This window comes from Glycine max, chromosome 8 (genome assembly GCF_000004515.6).
Source record: "Glycine max cultivar Williams 82 chromosome 8, Glycine_max_v4.0, whole genome shotgun sequence".
Lineage (NCBI taxonomy): Eukaryota > Viridiplantae > Streptophyta > Magnoliopsida > Fabales > Fabaceae > Glycine > Glycine max.
Genome location: NC_038244.2, coordinates 20,070,957 through 20,097,472, shown reverse-complemented (window position 1 = coordinate 20,097,472; position 26,516 = coordinate 20,070,957). Strand labels below are relative to the sequence as shown.

Here is a 26,516-nt window from a genome sequence, read left to right as displayed (position 1 = left end):
GTGATGAAGTATGTTGTGTATGTACATGAGGGGTGCAGTGACCATGTTGGATATCCTTGGAAGGGAAAATAGAGTGGTTAAAGAGTTTTAAGCATCCTTGGAGAGGGAAGGGGATGACTTAAAACCTTTAACTATTCACAGTTTGTGCATTGACGATACCCTTATTTCATACTTCATATTGCACGGAAATAGTATAAACTTTGTCATTAAGTACTCTTAGTTTTTCATAAGGAACAATACTTGTACTTGAGGGCATGTCACTTGATTTGGAACTTCCTTGAGACTCAGGCCGATCACCATGAGGGGAGTTGCTTATGCACAACAGGGTGACCTTGACACTTGTTATCTATTTTTCCTAAGGGAGAGTGTCGCGTGAACACGCTTAGGCTATTTCTTGACGAACGATACCACATTGCATTTGAGAGTTGAGTCAGGTGCATACATCATTATGAGCATGATTGATTTGAATTGTGTAAAAGTTGATGACTAGTTTTACTAAGTGTATGTTGAACTAATGGATTATTGATAATGATTATGGTTATCGCTATTGTTTTCTTGCTAATAATTGTCATCTGATGCATTATTGATTTTTTATAACAAACTCACCCTTGCAATTTTGTACCATGTGGTTGGTACCTGTGATGATCGTGAACCTTTGTTCATGGGAGAAAATGAGCAACAGTAGGTGATGTGGAGGGAGATTCTTTTGTTTGGAGTCGCCAAGTTGACGTGATAATGTTGAGATTATTTTGGGAGAGAGTCGGGTTTTGTTATCAACTCTTCTGTAGTTGGTTCCTTGATTCTTTTTTATTTAGACATGTAAATACCAGGCTTAGATACATGTATAAACTAAATTACTTCCTATCATGTGAATGATGTATAATGGTTTAGTATATATATATATATGTATGTATATATATGTATTTACTTAAGTATTTGTGTGTTGTTTGGTGAATGTAAATCGCGAAAGAAAAATTTACCCTTGTTTTCGTAATCAAATTAATGGAATTTTCACTTAACTAAAATGTTGCATTTTAGAGTTAGTGACGTCGTAGCGATGAGGCGAGTTGTTACAGGTTATACTTCTAACCTTTAACATATAAGACAATTTCTATGTAGGCTAGATAAGGAATACCAATTTTACCTATACCAATAATTTTTCCTTTGTGCATGCCTCCAAAGGTAACTACTCCTCCGTCAGGTGGCTTTAGGTCGAGGAACATAGACCTTTCCACCATCAAGTGTTGTGAGCATCCATTGTCTAGATACCAACTTAAACCATGGCCTTTTCTTGCCAAGGATATTTGTGATAGGAACTATCTGAGATTTTGGTACCCAAAAACATTAGTACCCTTAGACATTTGATTCTTCTTATGGATGCATCTGAACTTGGAGTGTCCTGACATACAACATAAGTCACATTTGGTTGACTCGAACTGTGTCTTAGAGTATGATATCCCTTTTTCTAGACCTAAACCAAACTTACCATGTGGGTATTTAAGGGATTTTAAAACCACGATCAAATTGTTTGAACTTTCCAAAAACTTCCTAAAGTCTTTTGTAAGACTTGCTACTTCCTCTCTTAGTTTTTCAACTACAGGGGGTTCATTTGTCTTATTGACCTGACTTAGACCTTTTCCAGAGTCTTGATTTTCTTTTTTAGCTCTTCATTTGATTTCCTCAGTTTAATGTTTTCAGAAACAAATGATTTAAAAATTTCTTTATATTTTTGCATTGAAGAGAAATCATATGACATTTTTGAAGAAGAACATCATAGGTTATATCCTCTTCGTTGTATGATGAATCATTGGAAGAGGAATTAGAGTTAGAGCAAGTTTTTACTCAACCTTTTTGTCTGTATTAGCCATAAGATAAACATTGGCTTGCTCATTGTTTGAACTGCTACTCTTCTCATTGTCTGGATTGTCCCAAGTGACCATCAAACTCTTCTTTTTCTTGTCTCGAAAGTATCTCTTTTTCTTTGGTTGGGGATGTTCATCCTTCATGTGTCCAGGCTTACTGCATTCAAAGCAAATGATTTCATTGCTTTGTTCCTTATATTTCTTTTTGAATATTGTATCATTTCTTTTGTAGGAATGTTGAAACTTTCCTTTCTTCTTCATCATTTGTTAGAACTTCCCACAACCTAGGATAATTGTAGTCTTATGTTCCCACAACTTAGGAAAAATGTCCAACACCTTCAAGTTTATCTTGGCTTTGGAATATGTCTAGCCGAGATCATCCATATTGTTCACAAGAACTTGTAGTCTTCCAAACATATTGTCCACAAACTCTCCTTCCTTCATGTGAGATTGTATATGACTTTTGTGTTTAGCTCCATAATGGGAAGAAAAATAAACATATAGTATGACTCTTAGAAATCAAGCTATATCCAAGTTTGATTCAACTTAGTATTTTTTATTCTACCAAACCAGTGTTGGTTCTATACAAATAAGAAAAGATGCAAATTTGAACTTTCCCAATAAATATTTTTCTATACGCACAAGCTAGAGATTGAACCCATGACTATATGTTTAAGGGACAAAATTATTTGCCAATTATATCATACTTTTTTGGTGATTGAAATATCATTTAAATATAAAATTTTAATGTTTGCATTCAAAATATTTAAAAATTAGTATTAATTATCAATACACAAAATTCAAGTACATATACAAATCATTTTCATAATAACATAAATTAATACTTAAATTTAAATATTTATAAATTTATATTTATTATATTTATTTAATTTAAATATTTTATATAGGTATTACATCAATATTATTAATTGAAAAAAATAAAAATGAATTTCTTTATGCTTAATACTTTTTAATATAACAACTCTTCGATTAAAAATATAATTAATTATTTTATCAATTTTAATATATTATTTTTATTTATTAATTACATATATATTTTTATATAAATACTAAATAAAAATAAAAAAATATATAATATCACACCGGTTTAAAATTTAGTGTATAATGAAACTAATATTAAAGATGATATTTGGGTAAATTTGATATTATTTTATTTGTTGTATCCATTGTTCACCCAATAATACATAATATAGCAATAAATTGCCCTGTAATGTAATTATTAAATCATAACTTAGATTTGTTGGAGGACTAAATTATTGTCCGTTTATATATTCATGATCAAAATCATCGTTTATCCTTTAATTTAAAAATAACTTTTAGTAGGAAAAAACTAAAAACTATACACTAAAAAGGCTTTAGCAATTGTTTGCATAAAAACCTAATCAGAAACGGGGGGCATAGAAGCACCCACCATACACACCCATTGGAAACCGTTCAAAAGAGATACCTTACAATCGTTTTACAATGCAGCATAAGAACAACTAACAGTAGCACGCTACTCTCTTTTTCTCTCGTGTGTGTAATCCTGCAAGTAAATGGCAAGAGCAGCTTGCAATCACCTTCACTTGGTTCCCAGTTTAGTTCATCCTCTAAAGTCAACCCTCTTCACAAATCACACTCTTTCCACCACACGCACTCGCTTCTATGGCATTCACCGAAGGTTCTCTTCTTCTTCATCCAAAATAAGCATGAGCCTCAAGGCTGGTATTGTTGGCCTTCCCAACGTTGGCAAGTCCACTCTCTTCAATGCCGTTGTAAGCCTCTATCTCTCTCTCTCTCTGGAGTATTCCTTAAAATGAAGTTTTTTTTTTCGGGGCAATTCTATTCGAGATACTATCGGAGAGGTACCCTTTTTGCAAATATTTGAACTTTTTTTAGTTTTCCATGTTGTGATGGATTAGCTCCTTCCACTAGACCCAATTCTTGTTGGTAAATGAAGGGTCTTTTTTTTTTCATCCATGCAGTTTATGGGTATATTTGGGGGGTTTAAGTATTTATTGTCATATGTATTTGGGTATGCTTATAAGTTATAAATTGTGTTGCTTCCGTGAACTCCTTTGGGAATTCGAATGACTCTTTTAAAAGTTGCAAGATTTTGATCTGGTTTCATGTGATTTATGGAGGGAATGCTTGTTGTTGATTTATGGTTTTTGAAACTCTTTAAAATGTGGTTCAAATTTTACTACAGATTTTGCATTTATTTGTTCCTTGGGGTTGGATGAAGGCCTGTTTGAGGAGGGACAGCGGTACTTGTTGTGTATTCCAAATGCAGTTCTGGTATCTGATGTGTGCCTAAATTTGTGCTCATATTTTGTATTTCCTATGTAATAACATTCTTCTTTTAGTTGTTTAAACCCTAAAATAAATTGAAGGTAGTTTCTTACTGGTGGGTGTGGGTTTGTACATCTATGCCTGATATGTTCTCCATTAAAAGGTGGTTACCCATTGTCTGGAAAAAAAAACCCAAAAGAGGAATAATTCAAAAGAGCACATTATTCAAATAAAATGTTGATGTATTGAAAATTGGGATTTTGCTACAATTGTGAAGACATGTTTGCAAGGATTAAATTTGCTTATAAGTTATAATTCAATGGTCAAGTTTTAATTATTATGATTTATTAAAACATAGTTCTCAACTTCAAAGTTTTTCTAAGAAGCATATCTAAAATTGAATTCAGTAAGTTTTCAATTGTGGGTTTTTGGTAAGAAGGCATAGCATGCTGATCAATTTGAGTCTTGTGTTTGACTTGTAAGTATTTAAAATATAATGGGGAGGGAGGACACTAAAATTATTGTTATTAGTTTTTGTGGCTCTATAAATATTTGGGAACTGGAGTCCATAGACAGGTATCTATTAATGAACAATGTAAGCATCTGATATTGCATTATTACTGTTTTAACCATGAAAGAAGAACTATTTTTGTGAAAGCAAGCAAGAATGTTTGATTAAAGTGGATGAGGAGTGGTCAATGTCTAAAATTTCCAAGCTTTCCTCGATATTTGGAGATTCATACTTTACAACAGCAAAAACAAAAGTCTTGTCCATCCCACTAGGTGAGGTTGACTACATGGATCACATGATGCCATTTGGATCCATTAAAGACTGGAGAGTGGAGATTCATACTTTCTTTGTAAAAGTAGGCTGCATTTACTTTTGACATTAAGTCTCTGCTCATGGATATCTGATAGCGAAGATGTGCTTAACTGTAGCTATTACAAAGAGAAATAGATGTTTACAACTTGTTTAAATTCCTTTATAATTGTCCAAAGATTTGTAGAGTACCAAAGTAATATATATCTATGTCAAGAAATCCTTTTGGCAATCCAAACAGAATAATATATTTTTACTGTTCTCAGTGTGCAACAACTTGTAAGTTTCTAATGTTTACTTATATGCTTCCAAATAAGATTTCTTACTTGTGATGGGGTGACTTGTATTTCAAAACTTAAACATACTGAACACCAGAGTACATGTTATGAGATTTTAAATTTACAGTTTTTGGAATGATGGGATTTATTATTCTAGGTAAATTGATAGTCTACCATAGAATCAATTCTTAAATTTCCTCTATTGAATACAAATGGACAATTATGAACTTTGAATGGCTGCTTTTCAAAGATACAAATGTCATTGTTGATTGTTATATATTTGAATTATATTTGGAGTAACTGCATATGCCTTTTGATCTGGATTGTTTGATTTCTGTTCAATGTTTTGGCTGATTGTTCAATTGATATTTTGTATGTAGCCCCTGTTCCCAATGCTATAATAAGGTATTGAATATTAATATAATATTCTTGTATGTCTAGGTGGAAAATGGAAAGGCTCAAGCTGCTAATTTTCCATTTTGTACAATAGAGCCAAATGTAGGGATTGTTGCTGTTCCAGATTCTCGTCTTCACGTGCTTTCTGATCTCAGCAAATCTCAACGAGCAGTTCCAGCATCAATAGAGTTTGTAGATATTGCTGGGCTTGTCAAGGGTGCAAGTCAAGGAGAGGTTTTTTTTTAATTTCTCTTCTTTGTTTTTGGTCTCAACAAACACTTGTTTGATCTTATTTTTAATAGCTTCTAATATGTTTGGTGGTAGTAATTAGTGAGTTAGCATAGCATTTCATTGATCTCTATTCTCTTACTTTAACTGTTGCAGGGTTTGGGCAATAAGTTTTTGTCTCATATTCGTGAGGTGGACTCTATACTTCAGGTGTTTATCTATTGTCATTTCCTTGTCATATCTTATTACATCTAGTCTTTTTGTTCTTTGTCTTCCTTTTTTTATGAACCAATTTAGTAGCTATGTACATATTGCCAATTAGAACTTTAGAGGTTGGAAATAAAATATCTTTATGTGCTAAAAAATACATGGTAGTTTTTATTTTTTATTTGCTTTTCTGATTTAAGATAAAATTGCTGTGGATCTATTGATCATCAAATTAGGTTGTACGATGTTTTGAAGACAACGACATTGTTCATGTGAATGGGAAAGTTGATCCCAAGTCTGATATTGATGTTATCAATTTGGAGCTTGTTTTCTCAGATTTGGACCAGGTCTGCTTACTAACTATAATTCTACACCATTTTACTGCTTATGTTTTCCTTTAAATGTTATTATCATTCCAAATTGTGTGGGTCGCACTGTGGTCATATTCATCATCATCATCTATTAATTTGTTTGGATGAAATTATATAATTTTCCTTTCTCTTTGTATGCACAAACACTTGCTATGAATTTATGACAAATTGACTGATAAGCTAAGATATTCCATTTTTTAAGCAATGCAGATTGAAAAAAGAATTGATAAGCTAAAGAAAGGCAAGGCAAAGGATTCACAAAAACTCAAGGTCTTTAAATGCTACCACATGTCATCAACTCTTGTTTTTATTAATTGAAATACATGATTCAACTTGATTTTGAAATTCTTGATTTTAGGAAGAGGCAGAAAAGTCTGCACTGGAAAAGATTCGTGAGGCGCTTATGGATGGAAAACCTGCGCGATCTGTTACCTTAACTGATTTTGAAAGGGATGCTGTAAAGCATCTCTGCTTGCTCACCATGAAACCTGTTATATATGTGGCAAATGTTGCAGAATCTGATCTAGCTGATCCTGCAAACAATAATTATGTCAAGGACGTAACAAATGTTGTGTCTGAGTTGCAGTCCAGAATTGTAACAATTTCAGCACAGGTATATATATGTTTAGAAGGTTTTCTGAGATCATTATACTGTTAGGTAAATAGTAAGAAAATTGGACCGAACCGACTGGTCGGACCGGAAAACTGGTCAGGTAATTGGTTCAAATAAAACAGAGAACTGGCTTGAAGAAAAACAGGTAATTGGTTCAACAATCCACCTAACTCGTCTTTTAAATAAAGGATTGCTATGACATCGATTAAATGAGCAAAAATAAAGGATTAAATAAAGGTCCCTAAAAAAATAGTAAATTTCAGTTCTGGTCCTTGATACTTTTTTCTTTTCTTTTGATCCTTACTTTATATGTAATGTTCACCATTGGTCTTTGTCATTAATGAAGCTTTATTAAGTGATAAATGTTCACAAGTGGTAGTTATAACTAGGTTCATCTGCATTCTGAGCTCTTTTTATGAAGAAAGTTATCTAATCAAAACTACTTGATTAGTCACAAGGACAGAAGATAGAAGTGTTGATAATCACGGGTTTTGCATTAATGGAAGATAAATATTGAAGAATGGGATCATATTATGGTGATACAATAATTTTCATTTACTCCAATAAGGCAACATTGGCTAAGGGCATCAATAGGTTTGAGTTTGGAATTGGGTGGAAAACAGAGAAACCACACGCAAGTCATGTGACTTGCTTTGTTGTATAAATTTTCAAAGGATGACCTTCAATGGTGACATGTGTGTGACAAGTAGGGTATTAATGATGATCTTTGTTAGACAACTCATTACTTAACAAATTCTCATCTATGATGAGAATCAATTATGGTTTTTTATTTTTATTTTTTTAAAAAAGGGATCAAAATGAAAGAAATTTTTTTATAGGAACCAAAATTGAAATTTACTTATTTTATGGGTACATTTTTTTTAAATTTTTTCCACGTTTGACTGATGGCATGATACTCCAATAGCTGTGTTAGTGTTGTTTTTTCAAAATGGCTGTACAACTGTTAAGCTTGCTGAGAAAGCTCTCTTTCTCTGATAAAAATATCAATAAGGTTGTGAGCCCGTGACAGAAGTCACACTTTTCATCATCATTAGGCATTATCTACTTCAACTTTTTCTAGAACTGTTGCTTGTCTGTTTAATAACCTCTGAAAGATTAAAACCAATTATTGATATTTTTGTTAGTCTCCACAGCAAATCAAGATGGGGTTATTTGTCCTTGCAGGTTGAGGCAGAGCTTACTGAACTACCAGTTGAAGAACGACAAGAATATTTGCAATCTCTTGGTGTTAGTGAAAGTGGTCTTGGCAACCTAATAAGGGCAACATATGACCTTCTGGGTCTCAGAACTTACTTTACTTCTGGTGAGAAGGTAAGAGGAAAACTGGAATTTTTTTTGGAGATAATACAGTTAGAATATCCCATTAAACATGTATAGTGTGTTAACAATATTCAAAGATTTGAAACTCTTTATTATTCTAGTTATTAATAATAAACAATTTACCCTGTTTGGTACAACAGTGAGTTTTATGCACTCAGCACTCCTCCTTAACCTTGGCTTTTAGACTAGTTATGAAACACATAGGCGGAGTTAATTAATTTACCCTAAACATTAAAAAATGTTCACCAAGACATCCTGAATTATAACTCCCAAACTTTTGATTGCATATCATATTTCATGTTCAAAACTGATTTTGTTTTCTAACGTGTACACAGGAGACAAAGGCATGGACAATACTTGCAGGTTAGCTTTTGTCCCCTGGATGAAACTTTTACACTGCACAATACTAAAAACATTTTTTGACTGGATTTTATCCTTTTTCTAAACTCCCTGTTCAAGTAATTGGCCATAAAGTAATTTAAAGAGGCTATTAAAATGGAGTTTGTTTTATCTCTGAATGGCAATTAAGAGATACTGTTTTTCCTTTGTTGACAAATGCCTGTGATAAATGATTATATGCACCATTCTTTTGTAAGATTGATTGCACATTTTTGTTATGTAATACCTGATTGATTTGCCAAATAGAATTAATAGTAATATAAGAATTCTACTTAGATTGGATTACTCCTCTAAATTTTAAACCTCTTGTTGTACTAGGAATGACTGCACCTCAAGCAGCTGGAGTTATTCACTCTGACTTTGAGAAGGGTTTCATTCGAGCAGAGACAGTAAGCACCAAGGATATAATTTTGAACTACTATATGCATATAAAATAGCATATGACTTGATATAGCAAATATTTTAAAAATTAAATACAAAAAGAAAAAGGTGATGATTGATATTCAATATTCTGGATAATGTGGGGGCTACTTGACAAACATCAATGGTAAGAGTTGCTAGTTTTTGGCCAAAGTTTATGTTTGAATATGTGAAAAATATCTCATAATATTAAATATTATATCCGAAAATATTTTAGTGTTTTTTTTTTGCTCAGCAAAAATAAATATATTATATAGATATTAGGAGTACCAGTGGTACTAAAAATACAGTATGGGGATTATGTAACCAGCTGGTTCCTTTGGTTATTACAAGGACCCAAGCCAGCTCCACATTACCCTGTTACAAAAATCCAGCCCCTACCCTCCCATCCTAGGTACAGAAGCCTACTCTTAGATTAGAGGACCATTGGTTAAAGTGTAATACAAAATCTTTCTCCATTGATTTGAGCCATGTCCAAGTAAGTAGTATTGCATCATCCAACACTTTGCTTCCATTGAACACTTCATTTTGCAAAACTATCTTATTTCTTTGCTGCCAAATGGTCCACGTTAAGGCAACCCACCAGCATTTCCACCTTGTAGACTTTATTCCACCAACAATCCCATTTCCATGGTGCAGAAAGTGATCCCTAGGATTTTGCGGGAGTGCGGTCACTATGTTAATCCAAGACAGTGACTCCCACCATAAAGGTAGGATTTTACTGCAATTGAAGAACAGGTGGGCAGCGTCCTCCTCATGATTACTAAAAAATGGGCATAGCAGTTCACTCACCTCCACTTGTCTCCTTCTGAGATTCAGCTTTGTTGGTAATCTATCCCTTATTAACCTCCATGCAAACACTGATGATTTAGCTGAAATTTTGAGTTTCCATAGCTCCTCAAAAACAGCATCTTGAGTTGCCCCCATCATACGTGCTTTTTGATGAGTATTGTCCACCTGGCTCGGGTTTCCAAACCCAAGAATCTGCTCTATGAGGGTGGATTTCTTTCTGTGCTATCTCCCCAAGAAAGTCATCAGCCATTGCAATCTCACTGTCGAATAAAGGTCTCCTCCAATTGAGCTGCCATTCCCATGCTGCACCTATGTTGCTCCCCATCTGTTTAATGGTCTGCTGTTGCTGGCATGATATCTGATATAACCTTGGATACTTTAACATTAGTGGTACATCATTGTCTACCCAGCAATCCTCCAAAAATCGACACTTGTCGCCGCGTCCCATCCTCCATTCAGTTTCCTTTTTAAGCGCACTGTTCACCTGCTGATTGTGAGTGATAATCAGGTCCTTCCACCATGAGGAATCATGGCCACCTCTTCTTCCTTCTTACAAGGTCCTCCAGCCGCCGTATTTAGAGTCTAATATCTTGGCCCACGGTTCTCCGTGCTGCTGGAACAGATCCCACCGCCATTTCCCTAGCAAAGTTGTGTTAAAGGTTTTCCCCCCTTGTCTTTTGGTAGTAGACACACTGTTTTCCATTTGACCCATGCAATCTTCCTTTGCTCTGATCCGCCGCCCCATAAGAACCTTCTTTGAATGGTGACCAGTTTATCAACTATTCTTGAGGGTGCCTTGAAAAAAGAAAGAAAGTATATGGGAATAGATGTTAGGACTGCATTAATGAGTGTCACTCTCCCCCCAAAGGATATGTGTCTCTGTTTCCATCTGGCTAATTTTCTCTCGCATTTCCTAATTATAGGATCCCAAACCTCGCTACGTCTTGGGTTTGCCCCAATGAGAATATTTTAGAGTATATCAGATTATCTCTTAGGATTAGTTTCCCTATTTCTTTGGTTTCTTAGTTTTCCAATTATCTCAGTGATTTGTTTCCTTATTTAGTTAGGCTTATCATCTAGCATTAGTATAAATAAGATTTATTGCTTTGTGATTTAGTATCACACTGTAATACATCACATCACGTCATATTAATATCAATTTCAGAGTATTTAGTTTCTATTCTCTCCTTTACTCTTTTGCTCCATCTATGCCCAAAATCCTATAATTTCTACATGGTATCAGAGTGATACCTTCCTTTGTGACCTCTCTTCATTATCTGTTGCTAAGCTTCCTAAGATCAAGAGCTCTTCTTTATTTCCAGTCACTCTGTGCCGTTTCATCTTTCCAGCATTGTTTCTCCATTTTCTGGCCAGATTCGGGCCTGTGCTGCCACTCTCTGGTAACCCTACCATTGGAAGCTCATAATCCTGATCTGCCATCTCCTGAAAGTTCCCTACCAAACAGCCCATGCACACTTTCGTGTAATTTCTGTCCAGCTGTTTCTGCCCAAGTGCCACCAAGCACGGTAATGTGTCAGGCATCTTTTTTGGCAGCTATTGATGGTACCGTTCTTTCCCAATCTCCCTCGTTCTGGATCTGTCCTCATACCTCCTGTACAACTTTTGGTTTAGTGTATTCCTCCACATGGTGCTTTTGCATGCTTCTCATGTCTTGTTTTGCTGTTTTTGGCTATACCCACTTTCTGTCGCTCCTTGTTGTCTCCTCCTTGTTCTGTTTTGACCTTGTTTTATCTTCAAGTCTTTCTTTTATGATTTCTCTTGGTTTTGTTTTGTCTATGTTTGACTCTAGTTTGTTGACAGTTACTGTTTTGCCCCAATTGTTGTTTGGTATGCCCCTCATTTTGGTCTGATGTGGTTCATAGCTTTGGATTGCTGTGCCCCTATTTGGCTATACCCTTAGCTTTGGTTTGATTCTGTTTGGTTCTCAAATTTTGCCCGTTGTCAAACTCAGCATTCTATGTAGGATTAGAAGGGGGGGGGGACATGTTAATCATGGGATTATAAGATGGATCATAAGATCCTACTCCTACTAAATCTAGACATATATATTTGCATATAAAATAAAATAGATAGTACCAACAAAGCTTGACATAGTTGATAGATTGTTGATTCCCTTAAGCATATGACCAGGGTTTGTTTCATTGCTTGTATATTGAAAACTCTTTGTTGGGAGAGATAAAACACACTTCATTAATCTTCAATTCATGCCTCGAAAGAGATTAGTCTTCAACTATTAGTGCACACGCCAAAAGAAAAACATAGATAAGTGTAATGTAATAGATAAGAAAATTGACCTTTGAATCACAATCAGCGCTAAGATAATTAATTAGTTATGAATTATTAGATACAAGTGTAATGTTTAATAATAACCTATGTTGCATGGATATGGTACCAGTATTGGGTACGGATATCGGATACGAGATTTTCCAAAAATCTAGGGTACGGGTACGTTAATACAAATTCTTTAAAAATAACAAAATATGTATATATTAACAATAGAATTTAATATAAGTGTGACTACATTTTATAAATAATGAAGAAAAACATAAATAAGCATAATTTGTAATATAAAACGAGATTAAATTCTTCAACATGATAAAAAGTATCGAATAAAAAAAACTGTAATGAGTACATGCTCAACTAAAACTTATGACACCTAAATAGTTTCAATCTCATCATTTTTTTGTCCATAGTCAGTGAAAAGAATTGCCTCCAAATCTAGTTCATCAAGAGAAAGAGTAGCAACTTCAATAATTTCAGCCCCTTCAAGGGGATCCCATTCATCTCCACCAATATCCCACATTTGGCTGTCACCCTCTTTATAACTCTTACTCTTTCTTTGTAAAAGGATAATATTTTTAGCTATTGGACTTGGGTATGAGCCCGATACGTACCCAAAAAGTACCCAATTTTGTTTTTGAAATATTTTTTTGGTATGTATCCAATACGTACTTACAAGTACCCAATGAGTACCGGGTATAGGTAAGTACCCGGTACGTGTACGGCATGATTTTAGGAGTACCCATGCTTCAGAGATAATAACTTTCTTGTTGGTAGTTACCGGCCGAAATTAGGAGTACAAATGTATTATTACAATACGACAACAACAAAGCCTTGTCCCAATAGTTGAGGTCGGCTACATAAATCATACAACATCATTCGACTTGGTTAAAGATCAAAGTTTCAAAGATATTATTACCATGAGATCTCTCTTGACAACTTCTTCCAGTGTCTTTCTTGGCCTCTCTCCCCAAGACTAAAAACCATACAATCTACTCCTCATTGGTGCTTTCTTGTGCCTTCTTTGTATTTGGCCAACCCACCTTAACGGATATTCTGTTATCTTTTCCTCATTCATTGTTGCACCAATTTCTCCATGTATACAACCATTTCATATCATGGGGAATTTGACCAATATAGGTATTTTTTTAAATTAAATACCACTTTGGAGTAGTCTTCAAACAATTTACTAGACTAAGTGATTCCTGCCACATCGAAAATTGGTGGCGCCAATCAACTCAGCTCCACCTGGTAGTGCCACTCTGAAGAGTGTCACCCAATCAAACACGTTTTTTAATCAAATGCAGTCTTCCATGCACGTTTGACCAAGTGACTTGGAAAAACGTGTTTGACTGGGTGAAGCCACCCAGTGTGGCGCCACCAAGTCATTCACACACTTGAACTGGTGACACTCTTTAGAGTGACACCATCAAGTGGAGCTAAGTTGACTGATGCCACCAATTTCCTACGTGACAGATCCAGTTTGGTAAATTGTTTGAAGACCACCCCAAAGTGGTATTTAGTTAAAAAAAAAAAAAACCTATATTGGTCAAATTCCTTCATATCATGTATTAGAATGCGTGATAGAAAACAACTTATCTTGCATAAGCTGTTTTGTATTAGTTCTGTATTAGAATTAGGAACTTCCTTTATGACAGTTATTCATAGAAAATGACTTATGGCAGTTATGTATTCGGGTATATTTGATAGTAGGGTGTGTAATTAAGTGTTATTTGCAATTTGTGGACAGAGAATACTCTTTGTAAGAGACTTTTTGTATCTCTCCAGGCAGCACGTGTCTTGCTGTATTGTATGTGATTTGTGTTCACTGTTATTATCTTTTGTTGTTTTTCTATTGGTGTTCTATAACGCAGAAAATAACAAGTTTTGATTAGTAAGAATTTGTTCTAAATATCCTAGAATTGGCTTTCTGTATTTATTACTATTTATACTACTCTAGTATTGACAAAAATGAAAGCTAGTTCTGACTGTATTTGGGCAACTGAAAGTGAGACCCTAAAATTTATTTGCTTTTATTACTCATACTGCTGTGTTTATTTTAAGCATATGTCAAAGTTCGGATCATACTGTATTCATTAATCTTCATTAAAATGTTATTTTATATTAGGTGTCTTATGAGGATTTTGTTGCTGCTGGTTCACTTTCTGCAGCACGAGAGAAAGGACTGGTAAGTAGCTTATATAATTTTCCTCCCAGTAAACTAGGTTTTCTTTTATATTCATGGTTATCATTTTAGCATTAGTAAAATGTTTACCTACCGTGCAATTGACTTTTGTTATAAAATTTGATTTAATAATTGATCATTGGATTTGGATTTTTGTTCAATATGACTTAAATTAATTGCTTTAATCAAGGAATTATACTCTGCATACCATCCTCGTACCTGATGTTGGAACAATTGTTCCAAGATTTATTTATTTATTTTTTTTTTCATTTAGATATTAAAACCTAAGTGATCACATAACTTGAATGTAACTAGAGATGATTGAATGGAAATCCTCTAGTGTGTTCTCCACACTTAAGCTCTATTATATTAATAAACTTAGCTTACTCAGTAAGTTGAAGAGAGGTAAGTACAAAATACATAGCTCTGAATAGAGCAGGTACAACAGGTATATAAAAGACAAAAATAAAATGTAAGCTACTACTCTAGGTACATCATGACCTATTTTCCAACATTCCCCCTCAAGTTAGAGCATATAAATCATATGCACCAAGCTTGGAACACAAAAATTGAATCCTAGACCCCCTTAATGACTTAGTTAAAATATCTACGAGTTGATCATTAAAGCCAATTTTTTCTGTACTAATTTCCTTAGCCATTAACTTCTCTTGAACAAAGTGGCAATCAACTTCTATGTGCTTGGTTCTTTCATGGAATACTGGATTAGAGGCAATATGAAGTGTTGTTTGATTATCACAATAGAGCTGCATTTGTTGAACTTCACAAAACTTACGTTCTTGAAGAAGTTGCTTGATCCACATAAGTTCACAAGTAGCTGAGGTCATTGCTCTATACTTAGCTTTTGCACTAGATCGAGCAACAATATCTTGTTTCTTGCTCTTCCAAGAAATCAGATTTCCTCCTATGAACACACAATATCCCGTAGTAAAGCGCTTGTCTATAGGAGAACCTGTCTAATCAGCATCAAATACCCAGTAACATAGGTGTTTCCCTTATCTTCATACAACAACCCTTGTTCTAAGCCTTTGTAATGTACCTAAGAATTTGAGTGACAACATTCTAATGATCAAGGTAAGGATTTTGCATAAATTGACTCACTACTCCAAATGCAAAAGAGATGTCAGGTCTGGTGATTGTGAGATAAATGAGTTTCCCAAATAGTCTCCTGTACCTCTTAGGATCTGATAGGGGTTCACCCTGTTCTGTCCACAGTTGTCAATACCGGCGTAGCGGAGCGGAACGGCCGACCCCAAAAGTGGGATAGCGGGTAGCGGGATGACCGTTATTCTAATGTTTTTTTATATATGTTAAATAATTAATAATATATATATATATATATATATATATATATATATATATATATATAAAGTTTAAAAACAGAAAAATAACTCAAAACATAATTACTTAAAAAAAAGTTACAAAACATAAAGTAGAAAAATTTATTGAAAATGATAAAATACCCTCCAAAACAAATTAAATAATTATGCTTAGAGGAACCGAGTTTGTAGCACTTGCACCAACGGTTACATATAAGTTTTTAGTTTTCCTACTAAATAATATATAAGAAAAACATAACGTACTTAAATATAAATTATTTTATTTTATTTTATGTTATTTAAAATATTTTTTATTTATTTTTATTTTTAATAATTTTTTATTTATGATATCAAATTTTAATAATTTTTTTAAAAATAATTATATTTTTTTATTTGAGATTAATAAAATTAAATAACATTAATTAATTTTCTTAATCAATATAAAATTAATTATTTGTAGGAGTAAAGAGAAATTACTAGTACCGCTACTAAAATAGATTAAATGAGAACAAAAAGAGGAGATAAATGAAAGAGATAAGAAAATCAGAAAAAGATCAAAAGGAAAGAAAGTCCAGACAAGCATTGAACTCATCACTCAGCCAGTGTCACTCAATGCCAACAACCACACTCATATCTTTAGCTTTTATTTTTAATTAAATTTTAAACCAAGTGTTCCTTCATAAACTACGTTATCCATTCGTATTCTTCATAAACTACGTTAACCTGTGACGATGGAGAAGAGGAGGCGGTGGAGGGGGTGTTTGGAGATGGTGATGATGAGAGCGAAGTGGTCGGAGGGGAGCAATCTGAGCATGGTGGAAATGGTCTGCTTCATGGAGTCTTTGGCGGCGAGGGACACGTCTTTTGAGATGGCCGAGTTGTCGAGGGGCTCGATGTGGCGGAGGATGGCGGCGATCACGGTGAAGCCACAGTCGAAGTTGCGCGTGGAGACAGCGTGTCGGAGAGGCAGGAAGGGATGAAGCCGCTGCGGTGACGCGTGAGGGGGAGGAGGACAGAGGGTGGCAGAGGAGGAGGAAAAGGGGGAGGCTTGGGTGGGAGGAACGGGAAGAGTGACCTTCAAAAAACCTAAAATGCCTTCACTTACCCTCATTAAGTGAGGGTATTTTTGGAAATTCCAATGCTTCGAAGTAGCGGCGCGAAAAACCGCTCCAGAACCCACGCCGCTCCGCCCCGCGCCGCCACGATAGTGGCTGCTCCAGCTGCGACATGAAATCGCTCCGCTACAGAGGTGCCCGTCGCGGATGGGAGCAGCTCCGCCGCTATAGTGACTGCTACGGCCCCTATTGACTACATAGGTTCTGCCTTCAACTTTTGATTTGGATCCATGGGACTGTTAATGGGCCTACATCCACTCATGCCAGTCTTATTTAGAATATCCAAAGCGTACTTCCTTTGAGAAATAGTAATGCCTTCGTTTGATTGAGCTACCTCTATACCAAGGAAGTATTTTAGACATCCAAGATCTTTGGTCTGAAAATGGCTGAATAGATGTTTTTTCAGCTGAGAAATTACAACAGCATCATTTCCTGTGATAACTATTTCATCAACATTGACGATCAAATAAATACATTTTTCTTGTGAGGTGTGACCATAGAAGATTGAATGATCTGCTTTGCTATGTTTTAATCCAAATGCCTGTACATTTTGATTAAATTTCCCGATGACAATTGTTTGAGGCCATAAAGAGATCCGCGCAGCTTACAAACTAACCCATATTCCCCTTGAGCAACAAATCTAGGAGGTTGCTCCATGTATATCTCCTCTTCTAGGTAACCATGTAGAAAAGCATTTTTTATCTCCAATTGATGGAGAGGCCAATGACGAATGACAACCATACCAAGAAACAAACGGACAGTGGTGAGTTTGGCGACAGGAGAAAAGGCATCTTTCAAGACCATATATCTGAGTGTATCCTTTTGCCACCAATGGAGCCTTAAGGCGATCAACTTCACCATTAGGCCCAACCTTAATAGCATACACCCATCTACAACTGACTGTCTGCTTCCCAGGAGGTAGGGGAACTAACTCCCATGTGTCACTGCTTTCAAGAGCTTGCATCTCAACAACCATGGCTTGTCGCCACCCAGGGTGATCAAGTGCTTCATGAATATTTTTAGGAATGGTGAGAGGTGATGTGGATGAAATAAAGAAAAAATAAGGAGATAACCGGTGATAACTTAAAAAAATTATAAATAGGATGAGAATTTCTGGTAGATCTAATACCTTTCCTAAGGGCAATTGGCCACCTAGAGTCATCATTAACTAGAACCGTGGTATGAGTCGTTGAAGGTGACGAATTTGAAGCAGAGGACTCTCCTTGTGACATAGTACTAGACAACTCTCTTTGTGACTCATGCTGGTCAATGCTGCAAGGAGATCGAGTAGGGCTGATTGGGTAGGTGGCTTGACTTGTGTCCATGTTAGGGATTTCATGGACTGGTGACACTAATGGAGTAAGAGATGGAACAAGCAAGACTTGTTGGACAGAATTGAAATCCTACATTGAAGAAGAGAAAAGGGGAGTTTCTTCGAAGAAGGTGACATTAGCCGACATATAGTATCATCTAGTGTGTGGTGAATAGCAACGATATCTTTTTTGTAGACGAGAGTAACCAAGAAAGACACATTTAATGGCTTTTGCTGATAACTTGTCCAGCCTTGGTGAAACATAATGAACAAAACAAGTACAACTAAAAATACCAGGAAAGACATGAAATAAGGGTTCTTTTGGAAAAAGGATTGAATGAGGAAGTCTATTCTCAAGAGATGAAGATGACATTCTATTAATTAAAAAACATGCAGTAAGGATGGCATCACCCCAATGATGAACTGGAGCATTTGCACCAAACAATAAGGTACCTGCAGTTTCAACTAAATGTCTTTTTTCTTTTTGCTATACCATTTTGCTGTGGTGTGTGTGGGCATGTGAACTGATGTAAGATGCCTTGAGTGGTTAAAAATGAAGAAAGATTAGAGGAGAAATACTCTTTGGCATTATCACTCATGAGAATGTTAATCACTTTTCCAAATTGGGTCTTGATTTCATTAAAGAAAGACATAAATATAGGCAAAAGTTCAGATGTTTCATTAAATAAACCCAAGTACATTTGGAGTATTCATCACAAAGGTAGCAAAATATCAAAAGATGTGACATGGCTTGGACCCCAAATATTAGAGTGAATGGTGGAGAAAACAGAGTTACATCTTGTTTCAGTTCTTTTCGAAAAAGAAGACCTAACATGTTTTCCTAACTGACATGACTCACACTCTGAGACTTGAAGTTTGTTGAGACTAGGAACCATTTTCTTCAGCTTCGACAAGTGCGGATGACCTAAGCGATCATGCAAAAGCTTAGGAGACGGATACTCAAAACAAGACACTGATGAACTCGTTTCCAAATAGTAGAGACCTCTAGATTCATGTCCTACACCAATCAACCGATCTGTACCACGTTCCTGTATAACAAAGGAATCAACATCGAATGTTACAGAACAATTTAATGTTTTTGTTAGCTGACTAAGAGAAACTAAATTGAAAGGACAGTTAGGGACAAAAAGGAGAGAGAGAGAGCCAGAGAGAGCAAGAGAGAGAGAGAAAGGAGAGGCAGAGTGGGATACATAGAGAGTTTGAGAGAACATAATAAAGTGTGGGTGGGAAAGGGACCAAGGCACAAATATGACGGGAAACGGTACAGCCAGCGAGTAGGGTTGAACGGAGCATTAAGGCAAAGGGAAGAGGAAATCACTAATTGGAGGGATGCAACAAACATTCAATCCTTCTACTTCACATGATTCCTAGAGGAAATGGGGGAGAAGGATATGTGGCTGAAGTTTAAGAAATGGGGAGATGTGCGAGAGGTGTTCATTGCATGACACCAAAACAGGAATGGCTGGCGGTATAGTTTCGTTTGTTTCAAAGGAGTTGAGGATGTGAAGCTCCTTGAACAACAACTAGACAGCATGGTCATCAATGGCCTTAAACTTCACGCTAACCTCCCGAAGCATGGAAGGGAGAGGACAACAGATAGGAAAACTAATTCAGAGGTGCAAAGTAAGGTGGGTATGAACAGGAGCAGAGCATATGTGGATGGCCAGGAACATAACAGAAATGACGCGGTACTCAACGTAGGGGATGTAAGAATGTTCAGTCAATACACACATCAGTGGACAAAGCCAAGGTCATATGCAAACATAGTGGCAGCAGACATTAGAAATGTGGGGAGGAGAGAAATTCAGGGGTAGAAATATCAGACATTAACAACATCCCACTCCTCATTGCAGCTGAACATACCCATGGAACAGGTGAAACGATTCAGTAACACCTAGGTAGGGAGGTTATGGAAACTGTTTGATTTTGACAAATTAGAAGATGAGTTCATGTGGGAGGCAAGACAGGAGGTTAAGCCAAAGTACCTTGGGGACGACATGGTCCTCTTGGTTGGCCTCAACAATACCAGAGCGGAGGAATTGTGTAACACTGAAGAAGATAACAAAATGTCTCTATTCCATTCACTAGAGAAGTGGAACCCGGGTTTGCAAATCGGGTATAGGCTGGTATGGATTCTATGTTGGGGTGTACCATGTGTGGGGAGAAAATATACCTGGTACAGGCCTAATGGAACAGCTAAAAGCATACTAGACAGGTTCCTAGTCTCTGTAGATTGGTTTAATAAATGGAAGGACAACTCTCAATTCATTTTACAAAGGAACTTCTCTTATCACTGCCCAATCTTGTTGAGATCATCCAATGTGGATTGGGGCTCGAAGCCATTTCGAGTTCTGGATTGTTGGTTTCAGGACGAACAATTTAGAAAGGTCGTTTGTGATTGGTGGACATCACACTCAATACAGGGTTGGGGTGGCTATGTGCTGAAAGAAAAAATGAAGGGTCTCAAGCAAAGATTGAAGGTCTGGAACAAGGAACAATTTGGGGACATTCAGAAGAAAATTAGTAGGATTGAGTTGGAGCTGAACATGCTAGAAGTTGACGGCGTTGGAAGACAACTGAGTGATAGAGAAATAGAGTTGAGAAAGAAGCTACAGGAAGAATTGTGGGTGGCAACCACCTCCTATGAGTCTTTGCTAAGGCAGAAAGCAAGGACAAAATGGATCAAGGAAAGGGACTGCATCTCTAAGTTCTTCCATATCACAGTCAATGGGAATCGCAAACATAATTCACTCAGAGGACTCTGGGTTGATGGATGTTGGACAGAAGAACCTATCAGGATCAAAGAAGAGGTCTCTGGGTTGATGGACTCTGGGGGTTTCTTGTAGGGCATTTGTGTTATGTATTTTTGGACTCATGATCCTGGAGATGTTATCTCCTTCTTCTCTTGTAGTACCTCTGGTACTATTCTTTGATTAATATATATATTATATCTTTGCAGTCCAAAAAAAAAAAGAAGAGGTCCATCAATTTTTTAGGAAGAAATTTGAGGAGGGTGAGGAGGAGAGGCCGAGGCTTGATGGGGTAACTTTTCAGACAATTTCACAAAATCAAAACGACTTTCTGGTACATCGTTTTGATGAGAAGGAAGTAAAAGATACAGTATGGGATTGTGGAAGTCATAAAAGCCCTGGACCAAATGGTTTGAACTTCAAATTTATCAAGGAGTTCTGGGAAGTAATTAAACGTGAGGTGCTCAGATTCTTGGATGAGTTCTATGTAAATGACAGATTTCCATACTTCATTCATAAAGAAGATTCCTTAAATAATCTGTATATGTTGAAATGAAAGGGAGTGCCTATTTGCCACTCATGCAGGGACAGATCCACCTTAAGTTTTATGGGGGAAATTGCTCCCACTAAGATATTTTTTTTTTATTTAAATATATTTGATAAAAAAATTTACCCCCATAAAAAAATAAATATCATCCCCATAACATAAAACTGTTTTATAAAAAAATATAAATAATTATAAGAGATAAAAGACAATAAATTGATACTAAATTTATCATTTCATCTTTTAAACAAACAAGTGACACAAACACACATTGACCCAATTATAATTTGTAAAAGCTTAAATAATTTGAATTTTTTTTTCCATGAGATTATGTATTTTGTAAAGCTTAAAATTAATATTTTTTTTTCTTTGAAAATATTATAAACTAGTACGTAGGATTTTTTTTTTGCCTCCACTATAAAATATTTCTGGAAACGTCCTTGCTCTCATGTAATTCAGTATCCATCATTTCTTTATCCCCTGTACAAATCTATAAACAGGAAATTAGTTCCCTTTATTATGTTGTTGCAGTTGAGATCTGAAGGTAAAGACTACGTTGTACAAGAAGCAGATGTCATGTTGTTTCGATTCAATGTTTAGCAGAATTTACTTCTCCTAGCTGGTTGTCAATGGAGAAGTTGAGATATGATATATTTATGACTAAGGTCAGAATTTTTTTTAAGCCAATGGTTGATTATAGTGTTTGGATAAGCATTGTTTTGTTTAGTGACATGCTCCCTGCTAGAAGTGGAAAAGTTGAGATATAATTTATGACTACAGGTCAGAAAATTTTGGCATAATTGATTAGTAGAGGTCAATTTTTTTCAGCCAACTTCTGGTTATAATTTTGGAGCGATATTTTTTCTATTTAGGGAAAAATATTTAAAATTGTTCATAGTGCAATACTATAAATGTGCTCGACTATTTATAATAATAAGGATGAAAATCTCTCCCTTGTATTTGATTAACAATTTAAAATATAATAAAAATATGTATACAAGTATACATGCTATGTTGTGCATTAGACTCCTAATGTACACACACAAGCAGCGCTCATTACATGCAACTCTTTTTATTAATGTTTTTATTTTTTATATGTTCTGTATTTGGCCTCATCATGCAATGAATAAATTATACTAGAGTTGACATTAGTGAACTGTGCAGATCTCATAGATTTAAGAAAGTTGCTAATGTTTGTAACGGGAAAAAAAATGCTGAAATTTTGATAAAGGATAATTAGTGTTCGGCGTAAGATCTTTGGTAGAGAAACACATGAAAGATTGTTTGGCAAATTGATGAGGTCAAGCATGATGCTTTTAACAGATTAGAGAATACCCAATTTTGTCTCTACGTTGTTTTTTAAATCATACAGGTGTTTGAATTAGTTAAAGCAATGGTTTAAGGTTAAATTTGCAGGCATTAATAACATATCACACTTCTTTTTTAGTTGGAATATGTTAGCATTCTAAACTTATTGCGCTCTCCTCTCGTTTCTCACGTTTCATTGGTCACCCTGAGTGCCTTGTGATGCTAATCCGATTGTTTTTAATGGAAGCCATCATTGCTACCCTTGCCCAATTTGGTTGACCCATTACTAACGCTGAAGACCATCGAGTTCTTGAACAATTGCAATACTATTGCCGATCACACCGTATCTCCATCGAAACCTAGCATGCCTCCACGACAAGCAAGTTATTGATGAGATGGTTCAACGTTGTCCATGCGTCGGTGCCAGAGTCCAGAGTCTGTCAGAAATGTGGAAGGGAGAGGCTGAGAAAGACAGCTCCGATAATCGAAGACACAGTGCATAATAGAAATAGAAGTGTTCATCGTGAAGCAACTAAGGTTTCTGCGGAAAGAGTCTTCCTCCATTGTTCATAATTGTGGCAGATTTTGTCACCGAAAAACAAAATTAAAATGTAAATAAGCTATTCGAAGTAAAAGCAAAATGCATGATCTCTGAGAGTTTACCATTTGCACGGTTATATTGTCAATGTTTTGTTTGTTTTGGCATCTTTAACTTAATGGTAAAACAAGTATATTAGTAACGTACTTCAATAAATTCGGCTTGCCATTTTGTTTATAAGCGGAAGAGGAGAGAGGAAAAATTGGTTTTTTTTTATTCTTTCTAAAAAGTAAACATAAAATTACTGAAATGTCCTTAAGTTAAATTTAGTAAAACAAAATAATTAACTTGTTTTTTGTCCAAAAAATTTGGTGTAAACCGCTAACATCAACTATAAAAAGGAGATACAAGTATGTTAACAATTCTCATATTGTAAAATAATGTTAAAGAAACATAATAAATACTTTATTATACTAGAGTAAAAATAAAACATTATATTATAAGTTCTTAACATTTAAAATATATACAAGTGTAAATCAAATATTGCAGTACTTAAATATAGAAGAAAAAAAATATTCATTAACAATAAAAAATTCACATATATAATAAAGAAGAAAATGATAAATTTCCTAAGTTGATTTTTCTTTTTCTTTTAAAAAAACTGAAACGGCATGATTTTAAATATTTTTTATTGGCCCATTGTGAATAACATTTTTACCGGTTATTGTTATTAAATACATTTTTTGTCCTTCTAATTTAACGTTTTTTAATTTTTATTTTTGTATTTGTTTTTGTTTTAGTTCTAATAAAATGTGATTATTTTATTTTTCATCCTTAAAGTGTTTTAGATAATATTTTATTTAATGTTCAAAGTATTTTTTTTTATTATTCAAAATACTATCTAAAATACTTAAAGAAAAAAAAAACATTTTACAAGAACTAAATCAAATTTTTTTGCAAGAATGAAAATAAAGAAAGCTAAATTGCATGGACACAAAATTTATTTAACCCTTATTATTATATTGTTATCAGTTTTTGAACTTCGTGTAGTGTTTTTCAAAGTCTGTTTTATGGTTTATTTGGATCCAACAGTAAATTGTTTCACTAGTTTTTTCATATTGACTTGTCCAGTTTTTAATACTATAATATCAGAGAAAAAATCAACAAATAATTCCTCTAAAATTATAAATGAGACACTTTAGTCTTATATATATATATATATATATATATATATGCTGGTGGGGTGCCTCACAGCATAGAGCTGGAAAGCTCCAAGACACCAAACTTCATTAATAAAACGAAATGATTACAAAAGGATGAACAAAGAGAACCCCAACTAAGCAGCTAGGGAAACCCGCAGCTAGGTAGGGAGATCCTATCCCTAAGGTATCCAGTCCAGACAAAACTAGGAGCAGAGTCCCATGAAAAAAATAAAGTAGAAGAAGAAGCTGTATAGTTAACTAACCTATATGCACATAAGTTGTCTTTCCTATAGTTGTGAGACACAAATTTATATCTTTATACAAAAAGAGACAGTTCGTCCACCAAATAAGCAGCCACCAAGGAATCAAAGAATGCTTGTAGAAGGTTTTAAGCACTAGAACCAAATATATTATTAAGTAGGGAAAAACACACTAAAGGACTAAAGTGTCTCACATAATTTCAAGAGATTATTTAGTAACTTTTATATTTTGATACGAAATTGAGACTTTTTTTAAGAACTAAATTAGGAGGCAAAACTCATTTGCCCATGATTCATTCAATTAATTCATGTAAAATCTAATATAATGGAATCCATTTTTTTAAATTGCAACATATTGAATGGATCATAATAATTAAAAATTTAATGTATTTTAGGTGTTTCTAAACTTTCTTTGAAATTTATGCTTTTAGTGCCCAATCTTATATTTGACCAAGTTCTTAAACTTTTATTTTTCTTGTTACCTGTGACCTCCCAAATTTATGGCATGATAAAAATATATCTGTTAAGGAATAGCTTTTATAATAAACTAGTATGCAACCCATGCACATGCACTAGTTATTTGTTAAGTTACTTTGCGAGTTTTTTTTAATTGTAATATAGGCTTAAAATTAAATTTAGAAGTGAATTATGAAGAAAGTTAATATTTATAATTAACTAATTGTTCAAAGTATATCATTCAAAAACATTTCTCAAAAATTATAAACTACAAAAGGTAGCTTAATCAGTGTCACTATCATCTCAATCCTTTTGTCTTCTAATTACCAATTTATTTTCTTGTCTAATCCTTTTTATTTATTCTCTGATTAGAAAATAAACCAAGAAACTATAGAAGAACAGAGCCTACATAATAATAATAATAATAATAATAATAATAATAATAATAATAATAATAATAATAATAATAATAATAATAATATTTTCTTGGCTCTTTCTCTCTCTAGGAATTGCCGCTACCTCTTTCAAAACCAAAGAATTGAACAAATAATAAAAATAATTTTAACATTTATAATATAAATGTTTACAACAAACAGAAATCAGACAATTGCAGATCAATACGCAACGAGTGTAATAGAGCATGAAGTTTTTTTTTTATAAAAAATTCAAGTGAAAAAATGAAAGGAACACTAACGTCTTTAAATCCCATGGTTGTCCTGACCTACTCATGGTGGAGAGAAGAAATCACAAAAGCGAATAACGAACGAAGAAATATGAGAATAACATGACTGCAATTTTAAAGAAGAAAAAGAAACACAAATTAATAAGAATGAAGAAAAAAAAGATAAATCTATAACAGAATAGCATGAAATTTGAAGTTGAAGTACCTCTCAAATAGATTGAACATTCCATCAAAATAATAATAATCATAATAATAATAAACATGCATAAAACAAAGCACAAAGAAAGAAACTTGTCGGCTAGATGCTTTTTCGTGGATCACCTTGCAAGCGGGGAAATCAGAAAGGGGAAAAAATGGGAAAAATCAATAAGAAAGGAAAAACATGAAACAAACAATTATAACTAAATATTATTATTATTATTATTATTATTATCTTTTGTTGATATTGCACCTCAAGTTGAACATCCACTCAACAAAGCAACAATT

General features: G+C 34.5%; 1 protein-coding gene across 3 annotated transcripts; it reads left to right on the top strand.

Moving 5' to 3' along the window:
• The first annotated feature begins 3,269 nt into the window (after nt 1-3,269).
• On the top strand, nt 3,270-22,416 carry LOC100500688 (ribosome-binding ATPase YchF). 3 transcript variants are annotated; one of them, XM_003531771.5, is made up of 11 exons: nt 3,270-3,637; nt 5,694-5,882; nt 6,033-6,086; nt 6,320-6,430; nt 6,665-6,724; nt 6,813-7,067; nt 8,253-8,399; nt 8,744-8,771; nt 9,126-9,196; nt 14,449-14,508; nt 22,116-22,416. In XM_003531771.5, the coding sequence occupies exons 1-11, from the start codon at nt 3,419-3,421 to the stop codon at nt 22,182-22,184; spliced, it is 1,263 nt and encodes a 420-aa protein (XP_003531819.1). In that variant the 5' UTR covers nt 3,270-3,418; the 3' UTR covers nt 22,185-22,416. The 3 variants fall into 3 exon arrangements, with proteins under 3 accessions (XP_003531819.1, XP_014634698.1, XP_040874310.1); XM_014779212.3 differs by having other exon boundaries at nt 22,093-22,416; XM_041018376.1 differs by lacking the exon at nt 3,270-3,637 and adding an exon at nt 4,072-5,020.
• The last annotated feature ends 4,100 nt before the right edge of the window (nt 22,417-26,516 follow it).